Source organism: Phalacrocorax carbo, chromosome 2, assembly GCF_963921805.1.
Source record: "Phalacrocorax carbo chromosome 2, bPhaCar2.1, whole genome shotgun sequence".
In the NCBI taxonomy this organism is placed as follows: Eukaryota; Metazoa; Chordata; class Aves; order Suliformes; family Phalacrocoracidae; genus Phalacrocorax; species Phalacrocorax carbo.
In genome coordinates, this window is record NC_087514.1 from 84,346,126 (window position 1) to 84,370,267 (window position 24,142).

The following is a 24,142-nucleotide window of genomic DNA, read 5'->3' on the forward strand; positions in this document are numbered from 1 at the left end:
GCTGAGATGGCACAGATACACTTCGCTTGGTAATGAAGCGTGCATATACCTCTAAGTTCCACAGATATTAACACACACAAGCAAAGACACTTAAATGTAAAAACATGACAATGAAAACTATTTACACTATACTTACTTCACTTCCGCACATTTTAAAAATCATTATTCTTCCCTACAGTTAAGTGTAGGGATCACTATACCTCATTCTTTCCCCTCAGTATTAAAGCTTTGCTATAGATAGGGAAAAACAGTTACAAAATTCAGATTTAAAAAGTACTTTCTTAAATTTTATTTCCTCATTATTAAGGACTATAAACATGCACTAAAAATACACCATCATATTAATACTTAAGTTAATGCTCTTCACAAAATCCAAAACTAGTAACAACCCCCTTCCCCAAAAGAGATTTCTCCTCTCTTTAAAGAAACCAATTTGGATTCATTATACGTAACTTACATTTTGTGGAGAAAAGGAGAGGGCGATGCATAGAGTTTAAGCATAAATATTTCAGCTCATTCTACTTCTTGAATCATAGAATAAATTTTCAGTGAGATGGCAATACGGCAGTTTTATAAACAGAAGTATGATATTAATTTATTATGGTATATGTGTTGAAGCACACATTCAATAATGTTCCCAAGCTTATCCTTCATGCAAAACAAAGCATTTAAAATCATAATGTATTAGGCACACTTGAGTCAATTCCTAAAAAAAGGCTTGAAAAGATGAAAAAGTGCTATTCCAGTTTGGCTGAATGGTTCACTCACATCATGGCAGGATGCAGCATTAATTCTGTACTGAGTAGGCTCTTTTTAATACTTAGCAAAACATAGCAATTCTTAATTTTCATAGTGTTAAAGCAACAAGTAGGATATAATAGGATTTTAAAACATCAAATTCTACGCACCTGCTTTTTGTACATTGGATTTAATTTACCAGACTTAGTTAACTGCAATGCATTAGCCAAATCACACTGGCAGAAACATAAAATACCCACCTGTTTTAGGGTCAACAGAGAAATATGGCTGTCCCTGAAGAATGCTGTACACTACTCTGGCGCTATTTCCATATGTAGGGTCATCTGCATCTGTGGCTGTCACCTGTAGAACAGATGTACCTGTATACATAGGAAAATAAAAGTTAATTGATAATAGTTATAATCTTCTGACAAATATATATATACTCTACAGTCCTCACACTCTACAATTGAGAAATTAATAACATTTTCTCTATATGTTATTATACTATTTTTAAGGAAATCTATTTATACTCATTTGAAAAACCTTTTTCTCTTTCTCTCTATATATGCATATGTAACTTAATTACATACATATAAACATAAAAAGTAACTAAATTGCATGCATATTTATGCATGTTCACACATACAGACCCCAAACTTGGATATTGCTTAGATTTCTGAACAACTCATATTTACGGACTTCAGGTTATCTTCATCCACAATACCAATTAATGTTGAAGTGTATATTTACAATAATTTGCATAAACGCCCACAAAATCAATAACAGATTATAAGGGAATAACAAAATAAAAAAATCTAGCTATCAGAAGGCACCAAAGATCTGAAAATGAAATAACTACTGGAACTTTTGGAATTCCAATGATGGATCCAAATTAGAAAGATATGGGTTTCAAAAGACAAATATTTATATGCTGTTAACAAATACCAAACAAATAACAAATAACAAATGACAATTTCTAGCATGTCACTAAGTGGGATAACTTATGAGTAACACTTTGTAGATGATAAAATGCAGAAGTATTGCACAGATACAGACAATTGATTTTACATTTTACTGTATTTTTCAAGATATTTAATGATTAATCTTTTTTGCTATCATTGCCCAACACTTCACATAAGAAATAAGAAAATGAAAAATCGGAAAGTTAATAAAGGTCCACTCTTCATCCAACTTGTTTATCCTTCTACAGACGCTGCTTTCTACAGACTCCTTTGGCCCAGTATTAAAATACAGGGATAATAATATCAGAACAGGCTGCTCTCATGTAATTCTGCATCTGAAAGTGGCTTCTCGGTTAAATTAACCATTGGGGCATCACCTCCACTCTAGGGTGTTCAGTTTTACATCTTCATTGTGAGGAGAAGCATGCTTTCGAATTTAATCCCTTCATCTCTCCCACTTGTTGTACTTCAATTTGCCTCATGGAACAGTTTCAGAGCATGCTAACTAGATTCCTTCGGATGAAACTAAACCAGAAGATGCAGTTTAGAAGCACATCTGATTTATTCTGACTGCTAATGGCCATTTAGGCTCAGAGAGCAGGCAAGAGCTAGTCTGACTTAAGACATCCCAAAAACATATGGTGTGGACATTGGATCCTCAGTTCCCACTGTTTAACTTCATAGATCGGTTTCTATTGCACAGAACTGTTTGTTAATGTGCACACCCTCAGTGTACACTGGGAACAAAAACACCTAAAATCACAGAGTCTCACTTCGAGTACAGCAAAGCAAGCATGTAAATCTTTGCAGATCTGGATTCTTCACTGGTTGAGAAGCTATTCAATATTTGTGCCATATTAACTAGGACACCAAAAGTTGCTTTTTGTATCTCTGCTGGAGATTTAGTAAAAGGTACAGCAAAAGTGTGTGCATACTTAAATGCAGTGTCTTCTCATCTCTGAATAGCCCAAATGCATACAGTCACACAGATAAATATATTCACACAGCAGATATAAGGATGCCTTGATGCATTTGAAGTTCAATATTGTAATAAAATCAAGCTGGAGCTAGTGGTCTCTTCACAGTTATTCAGAACTTAATGGTAAAACTGACTAAATTACTGTATTTGGGTTTATATGGCAAGGTAAACAAATACGAATTAAAGTCAGTATAATTTTCTTAAAATATTCTAGGAAACTATTCAGTCATATTTATTTGCTATCTAAACTTAGAATAAGAGTTCCTGCAAACCACATAAGGTCACTTCGAAGAACAGAAATGCATTTTCCCCCTATTCTATAGCTTATCTAAATACTGTAATGATGTATTTCTGTAGCCCAGTTTGGCAATAATTTCTAACTTGAGGTGGAAAAGCTGTGACCTTTCTGTCTTCTAGTTAAGCTTGTTGTATTCAAGGGTGAAGGTCTGCCCACATTAATTTGTGTTTTACCTTTATTCATGGTTTCATTATTTTATGTTGGAATCTTGTGGAATCATTAAAGATTAATAGGTTACTGATACAAAATGAATCTATTTTTTTTAATTGCACACAACAAAAACATACCCATCCAACAGGTATAGTCAGTCACCTACCAGAGTTTGCCACCCAGAGTGCTGGGCAACGTCAGTACGTTTTTATCTATAGATTTTCTTGCTTCCAGGAAAACAGTTACCAACAGTTGTCTACTCATCTAACAGGTTGCGTTCTCATTTGCGTTTTTTCCAAGAGTTCTAGAAAATCAGGGTAGGGTCTGGAATGGATGAACAGATTTTGGCTATTTCAGAAGAAAATACCGGAAAAACTGAGATTTATTGGTTCTCTCATTCTTCAGAGACTTTCTTCTCTGGTCTCCTTATTTTAAAAGATAGAGGATAGAATCTGAGTGCTTATACTGCTCATTGATGGGGGACAAAGAAACAGGGCTAGTGAAAGGCGATATCTCACATAAGCAGCTGACAGGTCATTTTAGCATGAATGGAATGCTATTATACCTTAAAATCCACCACAGTGATTTTCTAATACATCTGTATTTCTCTCCTAAGAAACACCTGATAATAGTAATTTCGTACTGAATAGTATTGAATAGAGGCAAAGTGTTCTCTTTCCATCTAAAAGAACACTTAGAATCACAAGTATTAACTCAACCCCCACCCCACCTCTCAAACTCTCCTTCAGTGCAATGTAGCTCATCAGATGCTTAACTTTTTCACTGTATTACACAAGCACGCTCACCATCTTATAAGACACACCCATATTGGTCTTTTGCCTAACTCTTGCCTGATTTGCTGAGCACAGAGAAAAGGCAGCTTGTGAAAGCTGCGGGTTAGAATGCCTGGCCAGAAAAAGGGTAGGGAGCGTACATTTACCTTCCAATTACTCCTTTCAAAGTTAGCATCATTCAGCTCATTAACTTGACAGACAAATCATGATTCCAAATATATTTGTACCATTCAGATGCAGCATCAGTTTTTGCTGTGGAGCTATGTGTTATGAAGGATTTAGATGGAAATATATACGGCACAGTTGCCTTGCTATTTTTAATGTTAACAATTCTGAAGAAAATAACCTAATACAAAAAGTAAGGATCTAATTTCCCTGGAGACCTCAGAGCAGATACGAACATCGGACCCAGAGGCATACCTTCCATGCTTTCACTTTCTTCACTAACCTACTGTGAAAGTGCCTGTCAAGAAAGCCTCAAAGTTTTGCTATGAAAGCATTTTGACACTCCAGTTAGGCAAAAAAAAAAGACTTTTTTCCCCAAAGTGGAGGCTCTGTTTATTCAGAGTACAACTACCATTCCACATGATTTCCCGCTACAGTTTAGAGACTACATATTGGGAATTCTGTTTTCTTAGCTAATGCTTTATACAGAGCTTGTCTGTATGCTCTGAACACCACTCTGTAAGCTTTGCCTTTTAGCTGTTAATCAGATAAATTTTCTGATTTGATGAAAAATAAAAAATATCAGAATTAAAGATAATTTCACTTGGGAAATCAAATTGTAGCTTTATTTCAAAATATCTTATTCTGTTTTTCTCTTTTTAAAAATATGTTTACAATAAAAATTTTGTAAAGTTATATATCAAAGAAAAGCTGAAGGGAAATACTTCAACCTGCCTCTCTAAAGACAAATTTTTAATGTTTAATGAGGCAGTTCAATAAAACATATCTGTTGAGAATGCAAATCTGTATGCATGACTTTCCATAGTTTGCTGCACTGTTAAAATCTCAAATGGATCAATATTGGAAAGAAGGAAAAGAAGTTAAAAAAAGGTGAAGTTTAATGAACAGAGGGTTTTCCTGCCTGACTAAACTAATTCTTTTAATTGCCTTAGAACACTAACAAGTTAAGACATGTTTTTGTTTCATTCTACATTAGAAAATAGTGATTTCACCAGGTAATCAACACTTCTAATCCAGTGTCTATATTACTGATCCAAGTCCTCACTGTAGCAAATCTCGATTTTTTTTTTGTCAGATATCTTCATTAGAAGATAAAAATCAAACAACATAGGAAGGTGAATAGGCACTTCTCATACAAATCATATTTAGGAACACCATGACTATTGTCTCGCAGATTATCTGAAATTATGACTACCTTACATTATAATACCCTAGAAATAAGTTCAGAAAAGTCCAGTATGTCTATCAATTTCCTAAGTAGAATTTATTGGGAATACTCTTCTTATACAGGGCTTCAGCACTAAAAAATTTCATATGCAATAATTCACTCATTTTGAAGCTACCTTAAAATGAGCAGATATGGAAGGCTTTTACTGACTGAAAAATGTTTTTATTTCCTTTTACATTTAGATAATTATGACACTTTCATATACTTTAAAACAGAGCATAGTTATAACTCTCAACGAGACTCAGGTTTTTTTTACACTGCAGAAGAAATAATTCCAGGTATAAACCTTGGTTCTTGAGCTAACTTTTAAGGAAGAGGTTCAGTGAAGGCAAGGAATACACATTTTCTTTCAACTCTTTCAGCACAGTACATAAAGCATAAACAATATGTTCACTTTGTGCCACAGTGAACACTGTGAGCTAATACTTGGCAAATAATTTAACAAAACTTACCTGTACTTTCTTGTCAGTGACCTAAAAAAAGAAAAGCCATAAAGGTCCTACAGCTTTTACAAGTACATCAAGAAAGGTTCAAACGGTGGGAAGAATACCAGCTAACTTCTTGAGGAGACAGACAGGAACCTGCTGCTGAAACTAAACAGCATAACGGAGCTCAAAAATATCACCTGCCACTCAGCATGAGGCCTGTTACAGAGAGACAGTAACATTGAAGGTTCTTTAAATGACCATATAAAAATGTAGTGAAGCATCCTTAGGAATTCATAAAATAACAACAAGAAGTTCAGTTACGTATAGACTCCACAGCTAAATGTCAAAAAAATTGCTAGTTACAGAACTAATAAAAATGGCATAGGGATCTCCATTATTTGACAGAAAGAATGTGTCCTGTGAAAGCAATAATAGAATTAGTCTTCCCGAGACTGCAGACAATAAAATGCTTTTAATATGCAACAAACACAAACAAATCAATAAGGGAAAAAGAAAATAATGATCATAATTTTGCAATGCAAATATAATGTATGTCTACAGCAGATTGCCTCTATGGTGGGATATGAAAATTCAGTTTTATTCACACAACAGGGAAGCCTTGTGGAATAGATATTTTGATGATTTACCTCAGGTACAACAAGTAAAGTATTTCATTTATAAGACATATGAGTTAATGCTTTATTTTATCACTAGAACTTCCTTGGTTTACAATAATCCACTCAGTTTTATAACCAAAAGTGCCATCTCAGACTAACTATTTGAATTGTTCTTTGGAAAACAGTAACTTGTATAAAGTAGTTGCATGGTAATACCAAGGTTCAGACTACTACAGAATTATGACTAACACCTGTGTAAAAATACTACATTCTGAAAGCATGAAAAAAAGAGACAATTTTTATGAATAGAATGAAAAAATAAAAAATAATTATATTAGCGGCTTTTGACTTTGAGGATAACATTGATTCCCTTTCTACCTTCTTTCTTCCTACGCAGAAAATATAAGGCTTGTACAGGGGAAAAAATAATCAATTAAAATGGTCTCCATTAAAGACAAAGGAAACTGAAAAAAGAGGAAGACAGGCTTATGCACTTTTGGTGACAGTTGATAAAGGAAATGAATTTCACATCAAGACAGTCTCTGTGACGAAAGACAACTGAGATAAGAGCTTTGATGTTACTCAAATGAACTGCAACTCTAACAGTAGTTTTGTGCCACAGTGAATTATCAAAGACAACCGAAAAGGTTTCATACAGGCCCACAATATTCTTACTGGGAGCTCCATCCCCTCACTGTAGTACTTCCCACAAAGGTGCATTGGTTGAATAGTCCTGCTGTTATGACGTTACTCACAGAAATACTGCCCTCTGTACTTCTATAAATTTCTTGTGGGAATGATATTTGCTATAGTATGCTTAGATGGTTAAAACAGGGAATTCTACATTAAAAACATGTCCTGTTATATGCACTAGCATCATTGTGTGGATGGAATGAAGACCTACATATGAGATCTAGAAAGTAATTATTTGAGAGGAAGCTATGGTTTAAGAGAACAATAAACCAATTGCAAATGATTTTAAGGAATGAAGATATATTTGATCTATAATCTGAAAAACTTTATTAGTTAGATAATGACCAAGTCTCTCTGGTAGAGACCCAGAATAGGCTATTAGAAATAACAAGTATGATAAATAATAATGATAAAATGTGGGAGGAGGGGGGAATAGAAATAACAAGCAAAGATGAGGTAGCAATGCCCAGTTGTAGGGAAACAGACTGTGAAAAGAAGAAAATTCATAAGAGGGAAGTTGAAGGGTAATATGAGAACAACAACCTATGAAAGAAGAAGAGAGAAGGAAATAAAGGAGACCAAAGAAAGATGCTTCTCCTTTCATGCATTGTTGTTGCACGAGGGACCACAGGAAAAAAAGCCCTAGAGTTCTCCACAGCTGGGAAGAGACATCTGAAATAGCACACTGTGGGAGGACTTGGAAGAGAGGAGGGGACTGGAAAGGGAGGAAAGGTACTACCTATAAACAACACAGTATTAAAAGACTATTATGACGCAGATAGGTAGATTATTTTTCAGAACATCACATATTGAGGACATTTTGGTAGATAGGAAAGAATACTTATTCTCTACTTTATACAAGATTAACGCCACTTAGTCAATGAAGAAGCCACTGGTGTAAAAATCAGTCTCTGCTTCCGAACTGTCACAGCTCTGAACTCCATGGTTCAGGAATAAGATTCAATATATTTTGGTCTTTCTAGGACTGGTATGATTAGTACATGTTTTCAAATATTTCATATGGAAATATTTCATTTGTATACGCAAGAAAATAATTGTAGATGTCTTTGGAATGCACTGTTTTTACTATGCGTATCTGTAATGGAAGCTGTGGGTTTGGCATGTTTAATCTCTCCACATGAAATATTTTTTTGCATACTGTGAAACCATATGCAGTTCAAACAGGTTGCAGACTTCCACAAACAGATTAAACTTCCCTCATTACACAACCACGTATGTTTGAACTCAGCATAATAATGTCAGGTGGCACCACATAAGACGAACCGAATGCAGATTCCCTATTTAATATGAATTTCACCTATCTACACTAGGAATGTTGTACAAGGTACCCTCCCATCCAATCTAAATATTTTAACAAAATATCATGTCTGACTTTCAGGTATGGAACAAAACACTTCTGTTATTTTCTGATCTACTCATATGAGTTTTCATCACCATTCAAAGTGATCAAATAATGACAAACCATTAAGATTCAATGACAATATTCATTCATTCTTACATGTATGATCAATATTGTTACCAGAATTGAGTATCTACATGTATTTTAATATTTTTCCCTTTTAATTTTTAAAATTCTACTCTGCAGAACTTAAAGTCTATCACTTGCTTCTTAGATAAACAGCAAGGAGAGAAGAACAAATTATCTGCTTTTCACTTGGGAAAGTTAGATACATCTTGCACTTGAAGGTTGTTTCTTAGATGGGGTGTGTAGGGATTTGGAGGAAAGGAAAATATGTGTGTTCATGAGGTAACTATCTGCACTGCCCATTCAGTAATAAAAGACAGCAGTCATATTTCACAAAGACCAGTCATGACAGTTAAGCCTTCTTAAAAAAATATCTAGCACGAAAGTCATATTTCCATTTGTCTATCCCAGACTAGTTATGTAGCTTTGATGTTGTGATATTAGAGGAAAGTTATAAACTAATTTCAACACCAGAGAAGCAATAAGTAATGAAAACTGATTGCATAATATAGCACCTCAAAGAATAAGAATATCTGAACTACATTTCTTACAGGGAAAACCAAATATCAATACTTTTCTGAACTTCAGTTCACTTTATACGAAACTTAACAAAGGCGAATAAACATATGACACCATAATCTAAAATAATCTAGAAAACTACCATTCCTTTATATTTGTTCAATTATGTGAATTGGATAGACTACGCACGTAGGCATAAGAGAATGCCATAAAGTGTGTGGTTGAATGAAGATGTATGAATGCATCTTGTTTCTAGAGTGCAAAGTACCATTTGCCCAGGAATGTCTGTTAAAGCATTCAAGAATATGAGTGACTTTCCTCTACAGTCAACGTGTGTGTCTGTGTGTGTGCGTACTGTTTTCTTAATATGAATGTACCAAGTAGCATACCAGGCTGCACTTGATATCTTCTTATCATCTCTTCTCAGCTGCAATGTCTTTTACATACAATCAACAATACAATAATGAGCCATAACTTTGTCAAACAGTATGTGGCATTTTCACTTGTTAAAAGATTGTTGAATAGAACGATTGGTTTTCCTTACCCATTTCAGACATCTCTGGCACAGTAACAATGTATGGTCCATCTGTAAATTTTGGTGCATTGTCGTTGATATCCTGAACTTTGATAATAAATTCAGATTCAGGCTCGAGTGGCTTGTTTGTCCGTCTATCGATAGCTTGGGCATGAAGCACATAGTGTGTCTTCTGCTCCCGATCTAGGCTTTTGGTTGAATGGATGTCTCCAGTCGTGTCATCAATAATAAATATTGTCCCCGCCCCTTCTCCAGTAAGAATATATTTGACTGATCCATCACCTTTGTCGGAATTGGAGTGCAGCTGTAGAATATATACACATAAAATCATATAAAATGACATTAAATTTCATAAAAGGTTATTGCACATAAGATATAAAAACTATAATATTACTGTTAGCACTGTTACACTTGATTTTTAACCTTCCCACCTCTTGCCGTAATTCCTCATGTGCTAGCTCTGGTAAGTCAATAATTTTGTTCGGGGTCATTTCCACCCAGCATAGTTCATTTTTTAAGCTGGGATTTCTTGGGTTCTACATCCATTCTAGAAACATTCCCTAAGTCAAGAATATTCTTGTAAGTGGGGAGTTTTAAATTTTATTTTGGTTTGGTTTTAGTCCTTCTAGTAGTTATCTTACAGCACTCGCTGCTAGAAACTCTGCCTTAAGCACTACGCCTGAAGCAGTCACACTGAGGTCTGTTTGTTTCAATGACTGTAGTTCAGCCCCACCACCTATTTTATCTTCTGTGGCCCCAAGGACAGCATCATTTACTGCAAAAGAAAACTGCATACTGTGGCAGTGACAGTTGTCTGTCCGCGATTACTCTATCCCTCAACCAAACACAGCAATTTTCTCTGGTTTTTGTTTGTTTGTTTTTAACTACAAAGTCACCAAATTTGCTTGTATTTAAATTATTTGTAAGTAATGAACTTTGACTGATACTTCCAGCATGTTCATTGTTCCTAATACACACTTACTGCTATAAAATATATATAAACTATATGTTACAGATATTATACTCCTCCTTGAGTAGAATAAAGCTTATTATATTTGGGGTGGGGGAGGGGGCACAGGGCGGGGGACAGGGGAAGGAAAAGTCACTAAGCACCCTGGTGTATTAAGAGATAACATAAAACAGCTTCCTATTAAGTCTCAGTGCTTCTAACTTGACTTTAAAGAATTGCCTGTTTAGATTAAAAAAGAACATGTGTTCTCTGAGAAGGAGGGGTGATTTTTTGATAGATTGAGAGGCTTTGTCATTTTTTTTCTTTAAAACAACTTTGAGAACAGCATGTATTTATTGAGGTGTACAATGAGAACAAAGTGATAATGCAGAAATGAACAGCCTCAGGTATTGTGCAGTTATATTGTGATGTTAAATCAGAAGGGAAACTTTCTAATTTAAGAAGTCTCTCATTCTTATTCTTATCCCACTGCCCTGACTATCTCTCAATATCTGCAGTGTGGCATTTCTATACAGATTCTGAGCAAAGCAGAAGCAGAATGCAAGACACTATTTTTAATTAATGGAACACAAGGTGTCAGTTTCCAGACTCCTTTCCATTCTCAGTTCAGAAATCATTTAGGGATGAATAGAGGGAAAATACAGCTTTTGGAGGTAAAAATCATCTTTTATTTTCCTTAAATAATAAGATACAGAGGTATTCCTATTTTGTCACTCTGTCCTTGTACCTGTTTTGCCAGGTCTTTGTCTTGCCTTTAAAATTATCTAGCTTTCTATTTGTAAAAGGAGTAAGCATACGGGGCTTGAATCTCGTGTATTAAATCTATAAAATTATGGTGTCACGCATAATTTATATCTTGTCCTGTAGGGGGGATTGGGAGGGGAAAGTCTAATAAAATTAAGATTGCCAGATCATATAAACTTCAGTCAATATACCATATACTTTTCTGAGCCACAAGAAAATCTGACTGAATAACCAAAACAAAACTGGGTCACTATTGTGGACCCATTTCTTTTATTTTGAAAATGGAAGAAAGAAAGAAGGAAAGAATGGCCTGTTTGCTTGGCTTTGCCTTTATAGCACAGCAGGACAGTCTTATACCTTTCCTTTAAAGTAGGCAAAATTCTGGTTACATCCCTTCTTGTCCTCAGAATAATACTGTATTTTATCAATGTAAAATGCCAGGGATCCAAACTTCCTAGAAGTCAAAATGTTCTCTGATTTATTCCTAAAAACAATGTATTCTGCTATTCTAACTGTGGTTTGCTGGTATTCCAATTTTTCAGAAACAGTCTATCAGAATTGATTGGGTTGGTTTTTTTTTTTGCTGCAGGTTCCTTTTTTCATAAAATGATTCCCAAGTGTTAGTGTTTGCAAATGTTAACATTTGCCTCAGAAAGATTGTCTCTAATTTATGGGAAAAAAAAATATCCCAAGAAACCCAGGAGAATATTTATATGCCCAGGAAAATTAAAAATTTGCTGAGGTTATGAAGCTATAAGGAACCTAAGTTAAAACTATCCCAAACTGAAATCAAAGAATCTCCATCCTCATTCTCTCTTTTTAATTCTGCATGTGTATATGTAAAAGCATATTCCAGTATACCAGAGATCCCAACAAAATCACTGTATTCATAACTGGAATTATGAAATTATGAACCAGTTAAGAAATTGGTTACATAGATATGTAAGGAATCAACAGAATAAGGAACTGCTGTAGAAATTAAGAAATAAATTTGCTTTCTTCAAAAAACCCAAATATCAATAGAGACATGGCATTCCAATACCACACTGCAGAAAGGCACAACCAGAGATTCACCATAAGATGCACGGATCATTTGGAAAAATTAATAACATTGGATATTTTTTGTTGTGAAGAAACAACTGTTTGTACCTGTTATCAGTGAAGACAATCCAGGTACATTTTGAGTCAGAGGGCTTTTGCACCTAACAGGTAATAAAACTTAAGATACACAAAAGATTCTTGGCTGATTGCATGGCCAACCACTTATATGTTATTCCTCCTAAACATCATGTTACCCAACAAATTTCAGTTGAAAAATGCAGACAGGAATATCATTAGAATAATATTATCTGGCTATTAATAAACACTGAAAGACTTCAATGTGCAACTGGGTCTTTTACACTGCAGTTCTAAGGCAACAACTGAAAACGAGAGAAAGCTAAGAAAAGTTCCTGCTTCCCTATTGCCTGATATTTCTTATATTGTTTGAAATATAACACTTTGATTTATGCCTTTTAATTTCTAATGCTGAATTTTAAATTCACATAGGACGATTTTGCATAGCACTTCTACTGGATAACAAAAGGGCCTTTCCTTTGTCAGTTGGTTTGTGTTTCAGTTTTTCTGTAAAGATTAAATAGCTGTTTGTCTTCTTTAATACTTCCATCTCAGTACAAAATGGCCCAAGCAGAAAAATATCAAGGCTTCTCTCTAACATTTATTTGCAGTATGTGTTGTGCTGAAGAGAGCCCCTGGGAATCCCTGCTTAAGACAATGCCTAACAGATTAATGAGAGATTCATGTCCCTGAGCAGGGTGCACTTCTTTCTTTTCCCTGCGTACTATGAAATCATCTCCACAAAAGGTGGTTTATTCCACAAAAGCATTTCTAATTAGAATAAATGCTATTCACCATTTAGACTACAAATACGTGGTTTGGGAGACTCTGTTTCTGTAGCTATGCCTACAATCATTTATGAAATACAGCAAGGGACAAAAATCTAGCTGGACTATAGTGAACTCTCTCTCTCTCTACTTGGGACTGCTGTAACTATTTCTCTTTCAGATTAATTTGACAGAGAGGGGGAGGCCGCTAAGCAATGCAGACTCAAGCCAACCCATGTTCTGTTCACCAGTTCAGACCTAACTTGTGTGACCTGGGGAAGTCATCTCAACCCAGACCCCTAGAAAGGGTGTGGACATTTCATTTCAATGAGGTGCCACCACCTTTGCCAATGGCTACTGCAAGAACATGAGGATAAGACACTCACTCGCTGTAGTAATGTGAATAAATAGCTTAGATACACACAAAACATGGTGTTGTTTTTTCCCCTGCTGTGACAGTCAGAGACAGAAAGTTGGAACGTTGCGGGAGTCTCTTAATTTAAAAAGAAATACAAACGCATCACAAACTGAAACATGATTACTCATAATGTTGAGACGAGTAATGAGCATTGAAAAGAAATAAAAGGGAAATATGCCAAACATTAGAACACAGCTCTCTGATTTCTGCATCAGAGGTTTTAACTATGACTATAAAAATATTACTGAGAAGTCTTTCAGTAGGTCTTACTTTCTATGATAGACCACCTCATCTGATGATTATCTATTGATCTGTGATATTAACTTTTTAACTGATGCTTAAAGAAGCTTTTTTTTCCTTCTTAAATTGTTTCAACTTGATTCCATAAGCAATCTCACCTTACACCCCAAACCCTATTTTAAAAACGACTTTGCAGACCAATAGCTTGCCTAATTAACCACTAGAGACTAATACAGCTTGCACCTACCATGTAGCCCTCCCTACCCCCATCCTGCCCATGGCTCAGGAACTCATTGCAGCCCCTCAGGGCCACCAGGCCCTGCCCCAGCAATGCCAGACCAGGGCCAGTCTCCAGCTCCCCACAGCCCTGTCCTGCCCAGCCATGGACCCTGTTGAGCCAGGCCCACAGAGGGACCATGTCCCCACCTGGCCTTGGCCTGGCCCCATCCCCAGGGTGCCCGATGCCCCAGCTGGGTTTGCCCTGGTAGCCACTGGCTGCCCTGCTCCCGGCAGGCCCTGCCACGACCCGCCCTGGGGAAACCCCCAGTGTCCCAGACCCAGGGAGCTGCCCCACTCTGCTGCTCCCTGACAGCAATGTCTCCAAACCCCCAACTTTCATCCAGTTCACCAATTCCTGGAGGAAATGTGTTTTCTATCCTAAGTGATGGGCTGGCTTCTGAAAACATTACTTATCACTGCTGATTTGGTTATGCTCCTAACAAGAACATATCTATTACATATTCTGAATCTGTCCATAACCAGAAGCTGCCAGAGAGTATTTAACTTTCATCCCCTGATGGGCATTATTCCTATCTTCATTTCTCTGAATTTTTAGGAAAGGAAGAAACTGAAAATAATAGCTGAAGACCATATCTGGAATGTCGTCTTTATCAACCCAGTGAGCCCCACTTCTTGACATATTTAATAACAGGGTGGATTTAGGATGACTTGTGGTGGTTCCTCAATCTTTAACTAGCCTATATCAGCAGTGTACGACTGATTTTGTAGAACAGCAACCAAGGTGTCCTTGTTTTGCTAAGGCTTAAAACATTTTTCTTCCATCAGTCCATTCAAATGTTTAACTTTCTTTCAGTATTCCTGCAGAAACTGTAGAAGGGCTACATTTTCCAAAGGTATGATTTGAAGAGGTATACCAAACATTTCAGTTAATTAGGGTTTTTTTAATATTTTTATATTAATTTTGATACGATGAGTCTTTAAACACTTATGATTTGATGCACCAGCATATTAACTGCTGTAAAATGAATGCACAGATTGTAGGCTTATTGCCCAGCTCATACAGCATTGTTACTGCTAGTTACTGCAAAGCAATCAGGTGGCTAAAGCCTAATCACGAAACCAAATGGTCAGGTAGCTGCTGCTTAGCTACTGGCCTTATTTACTACCCTTCATCTTCATACATCTTTTACTTAATTGTTTTAGCTAATGCTTAGCCACATCATAAAAGCAAACACTGAAACATATATACTTGTCAAGTAAATGACCACAAATAGGCAGAAACTACTGGGCAGTATAGAAGCAGGGGCCAGCGGGAAATGTGGGATGCCAACAACTCACAGTTATCACCATGCTCCCCTGCGCTTACCTAAGGAAGACAAGATGTGACCAGGAAACCAGGCACGACCACAAGAACGAGAAAGAAACCTGGATAAGACGCGCAGTAGTAAAGTAGAAGAGTTGTCTATTAGTGATTTAATTGTGTGACTCTTTCTCCCCATTTTCTTTAACTGAACAATTTGGATTCTTGGTGTATTGTGTGGGTGGCATTTTAACTGGACTAGTAATGACTTTCACTACCAATAAATTCTTGGATCTGGATAAATGATGTGCTGTTCTGTTGAAAAAAAAAATTATTAAGAGATTTCCATAAAAATGCTAAATTCAAATACAAGGCTGATTTGAAAAATCAAGAACTCTTGCACTAACCTAATCAATTAATCAGAGTAAAAGTGGTTAGGTACACATAAACGGCTATTATTTTGATATAACTGCAAAGAATTAACACTTATTGTTGACAAATAATAAGCAATAAAAATATGCACAGAATTGCAAAAGCAAAATCTAAGTTCTGATTGTGACAATACGATTATGTCCTTTGAATAAAATATTGTCTTCTGCTTGGGGAGCAGCAAGGTCTTTCAAGGAGAGCAGCAGAACCTCCCCTTCTCAGTTCTGTTGTCATTGCCAATCAGTTTAACCAGACAACAAGAGGGCCCCAGCACAACACTACCACAGCAAAGTCTGTCAACGAGTGCCTGACCTAGAGGAATGACAAAATTATTCCCAAACAACATGAGCTACGAGCTTTAGCAAAGTAAAGGAGAATATGTTTAAAAAAAAATGTATGCTTGTTACTTTACTTTTGTTGCACAGGACTGTTTAATGCTTCACTAAAAACATCACAATGTAGATATGTATAACGAATTAATAGTACATCACTAAAACACTGAGTAAAAAAAATATTTTAAACTTTCTGATAAGAACGGTGATCATATTGACTTCCTTTAATGTTTATGTAGACACAACATGTAATTTAAAAGAAATGATACAATAATTTAGTAGTAGGAAAAACCACATATAAAATTATTCTGAATGGTGCACACTGCAAAATCAGAGTCTAGCTGATACTACCGAAATGCTCATTGTGCCTATGCAGTAAAAGTGTCCTCAGATTTGCTGCAGACTTGCTTCCTTTGGTCTGAGCTATAAAGTATGTTTTAATGAAATATACTGCTCTGGGCAATGTCACACCTTTTGATGGAATTCTCAGAGGGAATCATTAGCCCAGGTGATAACTGTATTATCCATAGCAGTGTCCACAAATTGAGGAGAAGCTGTTCCACACCCTTGTCAAACAGAGGAAGAAAATACAGTCTTGCAATTGCCCCATCTGCTCAATGGGTTTTCCGAGATCGACCAAAATAATTGGATTGCAATCAGCCAGGAAAAACCACAACTGAAACAGTGTTAACTTCACAGTATAACACCTCAGCATACAAACACCTGTTCTTGCAAGATGTGCTTATCTGAAGTCCTCTCCTTTGCTGCTGCTTTTGGGGAGACTGGGTAATGGCAGAAGTATGCAGGTGCATATGCAATTACATCTGAAATAACATCAGGTGTACTAAAGCTGACACAAGTGGTCACCATTAGCTTCTATTTTATCTCTGTACAAAAGGAGGACTCCAGTGAATGACAAGAAAAATAGAAAATGGAATCCTGAAACAACACAATATACGCTTATATATAAAACTGTTGTTTTGTTTTCAAAGAACACTATATGTTCTTAAGAAAAATAGAATCCAAAATTGTACTTTCAGTGTACTATGTGTCTAAATCAATATAGAAGAAAAATACTTCCACTCTGCTGAAGTTTTTGCCTGAACCCTCTTTACAGTTGTACACTTTCATTTCAGACGTCTTTTACTTGAGCAAAAGCTATGATGGGCATAGAAACTATTATTTTTTTAAGAAAGCATTTATACAGAATATTTGTTTTGCAGGTTTTGAAGAGCTGGGCAGGCATCCCCTTGTAGACCATGCTAACCAAAGTCTTTTAAAAATATAATTATATAAATTGCTTTTTTGCAGGTCCCACGGCTAAGTGACTACAGCTCATTGAACCGTTACTCTACAACATGTCTGAAATGAGGTTGGACTTTTTGTTTGGGTCTTATCTGAAAAAAGATTATTTTTAAACAGAGAACAAAAACAAGACTCCTTATTCCCCAGCACTACTCTATAGCCAGGACAGTTGTTTCAGAGCGGAAGCGCTCTGCCTTTAACCCATGAAATGCTCATCTGCCACAACCCTTTTGCAGAATGGCCCCAAAATAGCGTAAGATAAGTGCTTGACTCTGTCATATCATATCGCCCTTACTTCTGACTAAGTAAGGAAAATCATAAAAGGTCTTAGTTACAGATCTTCTATTCTTTTGGATCTCACAGGCTCCTTAAAAGGCAAGTATCATTACTTCCCTTTCAAAGCCGAGTAATCCGAGTTTCACAGACTTGAACTACCAAAGTTACCCAGAAATAAGAGAACCACTCAGATTTTAAAAGCCCCAAACCAGATTCCAGTCTATCAAGTTGTGATATCATTAGACAATGCTGAACTATGCAGTTACCAGAGAAAGTGGGAGGGAATGGACTCCTGAAGCCATAAAAAAATTATTCCTGAAGGGCTATAGAATTTAAGAAAATTTAGAAACTCATCTTTCCCATGCCATCAGAAAAAAATCATCAACAGGGAAAAGAAAAAAGGTAAATTAAACTATGAGAGATGAAAGTTAGACTTTAAGTTAATGCTTCGTTGTTGTATTCAGCCAAATAATTCTGAAGATCTAGGCCAGATTTCTGCAGGTTTGTTTGTATGATAGCCAAAAGTCTGGCTTCAATGGATATGAACAAGTAATTAATGCATGGGTCGATGATATATTAGTTCATAGCATTCTGCTCTGGCAATATATGACTCCTTTCTCCCCTCTGATGTCATATGTCACTTAGCCTCGCAGAAAACTATTTCCTGCTCTCCAGACAAATTTATAAAATTGAATGGTCTTCAGTTTTCAGCATCTCCTCACAATCAGTGTCACCAAAACCTCACTTTATGATCAATAACTCTGTAATTGTGGTAATAATTTAGATACCTAGATCCAGGTACAAGGACCATACATTTGACTAAGTTTGAATCCAAATGCCTTGATGATGCACTGTTACTAGAAGACCTGGCCACATTACATCACCATTGGAAGAAGATGGTTTTGTTTCAGTTTGTGTTGTTACTAAATGACAATTTGTCTTTAGAGGTGGTGTGCCACTATAAAGCACTTCTAAAAATCTTGTCTTTCCTAAAAATGGCCACAAGCATAAAATAAAAGTGCTTCAGTTTATGGTACTATTCTCTGGCATAGGCCTTGCAAACTTCTAATTTATTTAGGTCACTGAAGCACTGCTACGTTTGTAAATGCCTTACTGTTCACCTACATAGTCACAGATTCATTAAACCTGAAAGATGCAAAATGTAGCCATAGGTACCAATATCATAATTTGCATTATCTGGAGAAGTAAACTTATTTTCTAATGAAAGAATGTTTGCTTAGGACATTAAAAGGTCAAGGTCAGGAAAATGCTAAGTGCATATACTCCTTAAAAACACCAAGCAATGCAAGACTTTGGGGCTTGGAATTTCACTGAAGTAGTGAAAAGTTATTCTTCACTGGAAAACATTGTGCATTTGAGACCACATGGAGTAAAAATGCAGTTTCTGTTTCCACGTACGCTTTCTGCAGACTTTCTACAGATGCTCTTGACCTTCATTTCTAGTGCTTCCTCAGTCAAGTTACTCTTATTGCCATTTATTTTTTTTTATATGCACAAAGACAGAATCAAACTCTGCTTTTCCTTTCCATTTGCAGTACAGAGGGAGAAAAGGGAACACACCTAAGGTTTATTTCTGGTTTTTTTTGTTTGTTTGTTTGTTTTTTTCCAAATTAGAAAGAACTATTAGTTCTCTAAAACCCTGATCAATGAATTCCACATTATGTGTGACCTCCATGTGTATAGCTTCCCCTTATATTAACAGGAATAACAGAAATAGCTCACTGGAACACAGAGCTGTAAGTGTAATAGTACTCAAACTCTTATGGAAAGTATGATTTATTTGCTTGTTTGCTTGTTTGCCTGACAGTGCTACAGCAAATACTGTCAACTTTATGAAAGATCTTAAGACAATATATTAATTTTTAAGTTCTGGTAAAACAACTCTGCAGTGTACCCATGTGATATTCTAAATTACTTCTTTCTCCTTTGCTCTTCCTAAATAATATGGTGAAGATAAAAATAAATGTGCGATTTTCTGATGTAGTATATGTGAGCCATGCAAAATGAACAAGAGAAAATTTTATGTTGGGGACTTGCTTACTTACTCAATTACAGAGTTTGATTAGGAAAAAAACTTTATGTGGAAAAGTTCAAGGAGAGATAATTAATTTATCAGCTTCCTTTTATCCCATCCTTCCAAAAATCTTTCACACATTTTTGATTTTTATGTCTTTGAAGCTAATTTGCTGAGAAATTTCTAAGACTGTGGAAAGAAAACAGGTTAGCTACTGTCCAATGGCTTCTATTTCAGGTGAAAAAGTTGTTTCATTCTGAAGAAACTGAAAAGAACTCACTACCACGCATTGTCAAGGACTGCAGAGATCATTGTTTCAAAAGGATTTAATCTCTGTATTTTTGTGAGCTCCTTATCAACTCATGTTAATGCACTTTTCCAGGTAAAACAAATGCCTGTTTTCATCATTGACTTTTTTTTTTTGGTCATTTTATTTGTTAAGAGTTCTCTGTTCTATACTTTTTAAATATTAGAAAGTGGTATGACATTATTGAATATCAGAATATTAATTTAACAGGGTACTGATTCACTGCTTCTACAGTATTTAATATTTAAAGGCATGTTTTCGGTTGTGCATCTGGAATGCCATTTCATCTCTTTCATGTGGCCTGCAGCTTGTCTTGTTGGGTGACATTTAGATTTGTAAAAAATTGATTCTGTATAGGTTTTCTATTACATATCTCACAAGTGATCACTCTTCTTCTATATCTCCCTTAGAAGAGAATATGATTTTTTCCTACCACCACAGACACTTTTCTTCTTCCTATGTGAGTATTCTTGCTGTTCGCTAGAAGCAGAAAGTACTACATGACACAGGAAAACAGCCCCGCATCATCGTGATGAGATATTTCCACAAATTTCTTTAAAGGGTCACTAGTGCCTCAAAGCCCGTTGACAGTGGAGAATGCCAACTATCCTACTTTCGACATCTTTGTTGGGTAAGTCAGAAGATCCACGTTCACAGCAGAAGCTTATCACCAGCCCCCTCTGCAGATATAAGTCATGCAATGACTGCAATAAAAAAGTGACGAAGTGGTCGCGACTGTTACAGTGATGGCTATGCTTTTACAAGTAGAAATAAAGAAATGGGAACATATCACCCCCAGTGAATGGGAATGTAAACAACCATCCTTACCTTTAGCACGCTTTTTATGAACTGTTACAAAAGCTTTCTGGATCTCCTACGGATGTAAACTGTGGGATTTCAGGAGTCTTTTTTGTGTATTTCCATACTGAACACATGGATTATCAAGACGTAGTAGAGCTCCTGAGCTCAAGGGTTTTTTATCAGGTAATTCTTACCAATGAGCACAGTTTTTTTCAAAGGGGTAGTATGCTACTGCTTCTGTATTCTTCCTAGAGTCATCATGACCCCCATCTGTCCATAAATATCTGTACTGCCACCACTGCAAGGCTTTGATTGTAAGGCAGAGTAAACCCCTCATTATTTACATTTGGTTCAGTACAACTTCTGGACAAGTAAAACACAAGTTCTGAAAATGTTTACAAACCAATTTTATATCACATTTTATGACTGACTGGCATTTTGAGTTAACAGCATTCCTACAGAGACCTTGTGTAACATATAATCTTTTGCTATTTTTTCCACCTGACAGTGTAATTGCCAGTCCTGCATGATATCTTTTCAGCCCAGTACAGAGCATTTCCATCCTTTCATGGACAACAACTATTCCTCATTGTGACTGACAACACACATTCTAATAATGAGGAAAAGAAACGATGCTAAACTTCTGAAATGGCAACCAAAAAGACCAAGCCTTCCAAATTTCCAGAAACCTACATTTAGATTCCAAATATGCTTAGTTGTTCCTGCACTGAATCCATGAAATGTCTGTTTCTAAAAGCAGCTGTGGTATATTTCTGTGTAACAGGATACACAAGAAGAATCTATGTCCATGAATTAGGTATCTGCAGATGATGTAAAATTGTGATGTAAAATTGTCTAACATTTGATATTCTAATAATTCTGAACAATCATTTTTACATTAAAATTCTCCAATATGTTAAAAAACATGGAAAGCGTGCTGAAGAATTCATCTTATGTAGCTTCAGATATAAGGAACTTTAAAAATTAAATAAAACCTTCTCCTCAAAGTTCTAAATTTCTCACTGAAAAAATATATATGTTCTTTGCTGTCCATTGTAAAGTCACATGTTTGATACTTGAACTTGTTTTCATTTGTCTCCAGGATAGATATATCCTGACCACAGAATTATCTTGAATTTAGCAAAATAAAAAACCTAGCTGAGAACTATTTTCTTCCACAGTTCCCCTTTGATGGTGTTTAACAGAAAGTATTTCAATAAAGCAAGTCAGAGCCTCATCAATTTACTAAAACAAACAGTAACATATTCTGCATATTACATTTAACCCAAAATGTATGTTTCTCATTAAGCACTGTCCTATATTAATCTTCATCTAATTCCAATAGGGAATGCTAACGTTCTCTTTCTATACATGTAAGGAAACCCAGGCACGGTGTTCCATTCACTGCTATCACGTATTAAAATAACTGATAAAAATAAAGTCTGTTAAAATTTGACCTTTCTCTAGGGCCATTATTCCAAGAACATTCAATGACATAAACGAACTATTCATAGTATATTCACAGGCAATATATTCCTCTCCTTAGTGTTTGTTATGTGTATGCTGACATATCAATACAGATGTCATTTATCATGATCATTTCAGAGATTTTTCTTCCCAGAGACTCTCTGACACCTTCTCCCCTCCCAGAAAATATTCAGGCAGAACAGGATTACAAACTCTAAAGCTACCAGATGCCAAGAAACTGTTAGGTGCAAATGATGCTTTGAAATAGAATGTGTAAAATGATACGGAAATGAATATTAAAATAGTTCAATTCAGGAAAAAATTAAAATTACCATTAATATATCTATTACTAGATATTCTTGCTAGCAGTACAAGGAGGTGTCAAAACAGAGGACCTATAGTCTCCTTTGGATGTATAGTTAATTCATTAACACATTTTTCATAATAGACTGTCTCCTTTACATTTAAGAAGCCCAGGAGGAAGTGCCCACATGGCCTAGCAGAAGACCTGGGGAAGATTCTGATCTCCCAGTGTCTTTTTTCTAACCTAATTTCACCAATACTAGGAAGCTCACAAATATTTATTCTTTTTCAGGAAAAAAATAAAAATATATAGTTTGGTACTTCAAACACCTACTGAATACAAGCTTTCACTCAGTCATCCTCACGTGAGTAAATATTACTTTACGTTACTAAAATCAGTTTTATTCCACATAAGGAATAACCTATTCACTAGTTCGCTAGTGCAGTACACCCCTAACACCAGAGATAACGGCAACAAAGCAGACTGGTGGTTAGGCAGCAGAAACACAAATTTTATTTTTATAAGAGATCAAGTAGGTTTTTTTCTCAAGTGATAATTTTTAACATTATTCAATCAGCTGCAAATACTTTCCTTCCAACCCTAACAGTTTTGTACCATCAGAACTAAAGGAAACCGAGACCAATGTTGGAAATGTAGTAAATATCACATTCACTAAAGGTGTGCTCAAGAAAACTCTGGAGAAAAATGGAAATGCCTCCAGTATTCCACCCTTTCTATTACTATGAATAAAATCTTTGTTCAGGCACAAATACACACCCGTGGAGAATTTCCTGTGTGTGCCTGAGGAGCAAACCTACAGAGTAAGTATTCAGCATCACAACAGAAGCTGATGGGAGAAGTTAAACAAGAAATACTGTATCAGAGCTATTCCTCTGTAAATGACAATGAGACCCACTTTGTGTTTCACAAGAAGGATAAAATCATGAGTTGATCAAAATTGTTGGGAAAAAAAAAATCTACATCCTGAAGGACAGGCACTAATCATTTCCATTGGAGTTTGGTAACACTAGCGCTGAACCAGTTTTGTTTTATTTTAGAGTGATTTTTTATCTGGCTCACAATTACTTCCAAAAGAAGTAATCTTAAAAATGTTGCAGGTGTCTTATATCACTTGTTGTAATTTGTGGGAAACATGCTTCAGAACTAAATTTTCTAACTGCCATTATTTGATGCCTGACTTTTCCTACAGATGCATAAAATAGAAAAGGGGAAAAGTTAGTGTATTTTAAATATGTTTATTTTTATTTAATCATCAATTTGTTTCTCTTTATTTTTTCTTTTTCTAAAAAATCATACTAAGTAGCTATCCTTACAAATATCCTGTGGTCTGAATTCCACAGGTCCTTCTGCTTCACATAAGGGAGAAGTACTTATTTCTTTGGAGTGGATTCAGAATTGTTGCTTATCACTTTCATTGACACTTTTCCTTTATTTTGAGTTAAGAAATGCAGAAC

At 35.8% G+C, this 24,142-nt stretch overlaps 1 protein-coding gene across 1 annotated transcript in view; it reads right to left on the minus strand.

Annotated features, from left to right (window-relative positions):
- CDH18 (cadherin 18) overlaps nt 1-24,142 on the minus strand; it is a 206,140-nt gene that overhangs the window by 138,615 nt on the left and 43,383 nt on the right. The window contains exons 3-4 of the mRNA XM_064443422.1: nt 9,626-9,920; nt 999-1,118 (exon numbers count right to left, since the gene is read on the minus strand). Coding sequence (XP_064299492.1) covers nt 999-1,118; nt 9,626-9,920 — 415 coding nt within the window. The remainder of the gene's footprint in view (nt 1-998; nt 1,119-9,625; nt 9,921-24,142) is intronic.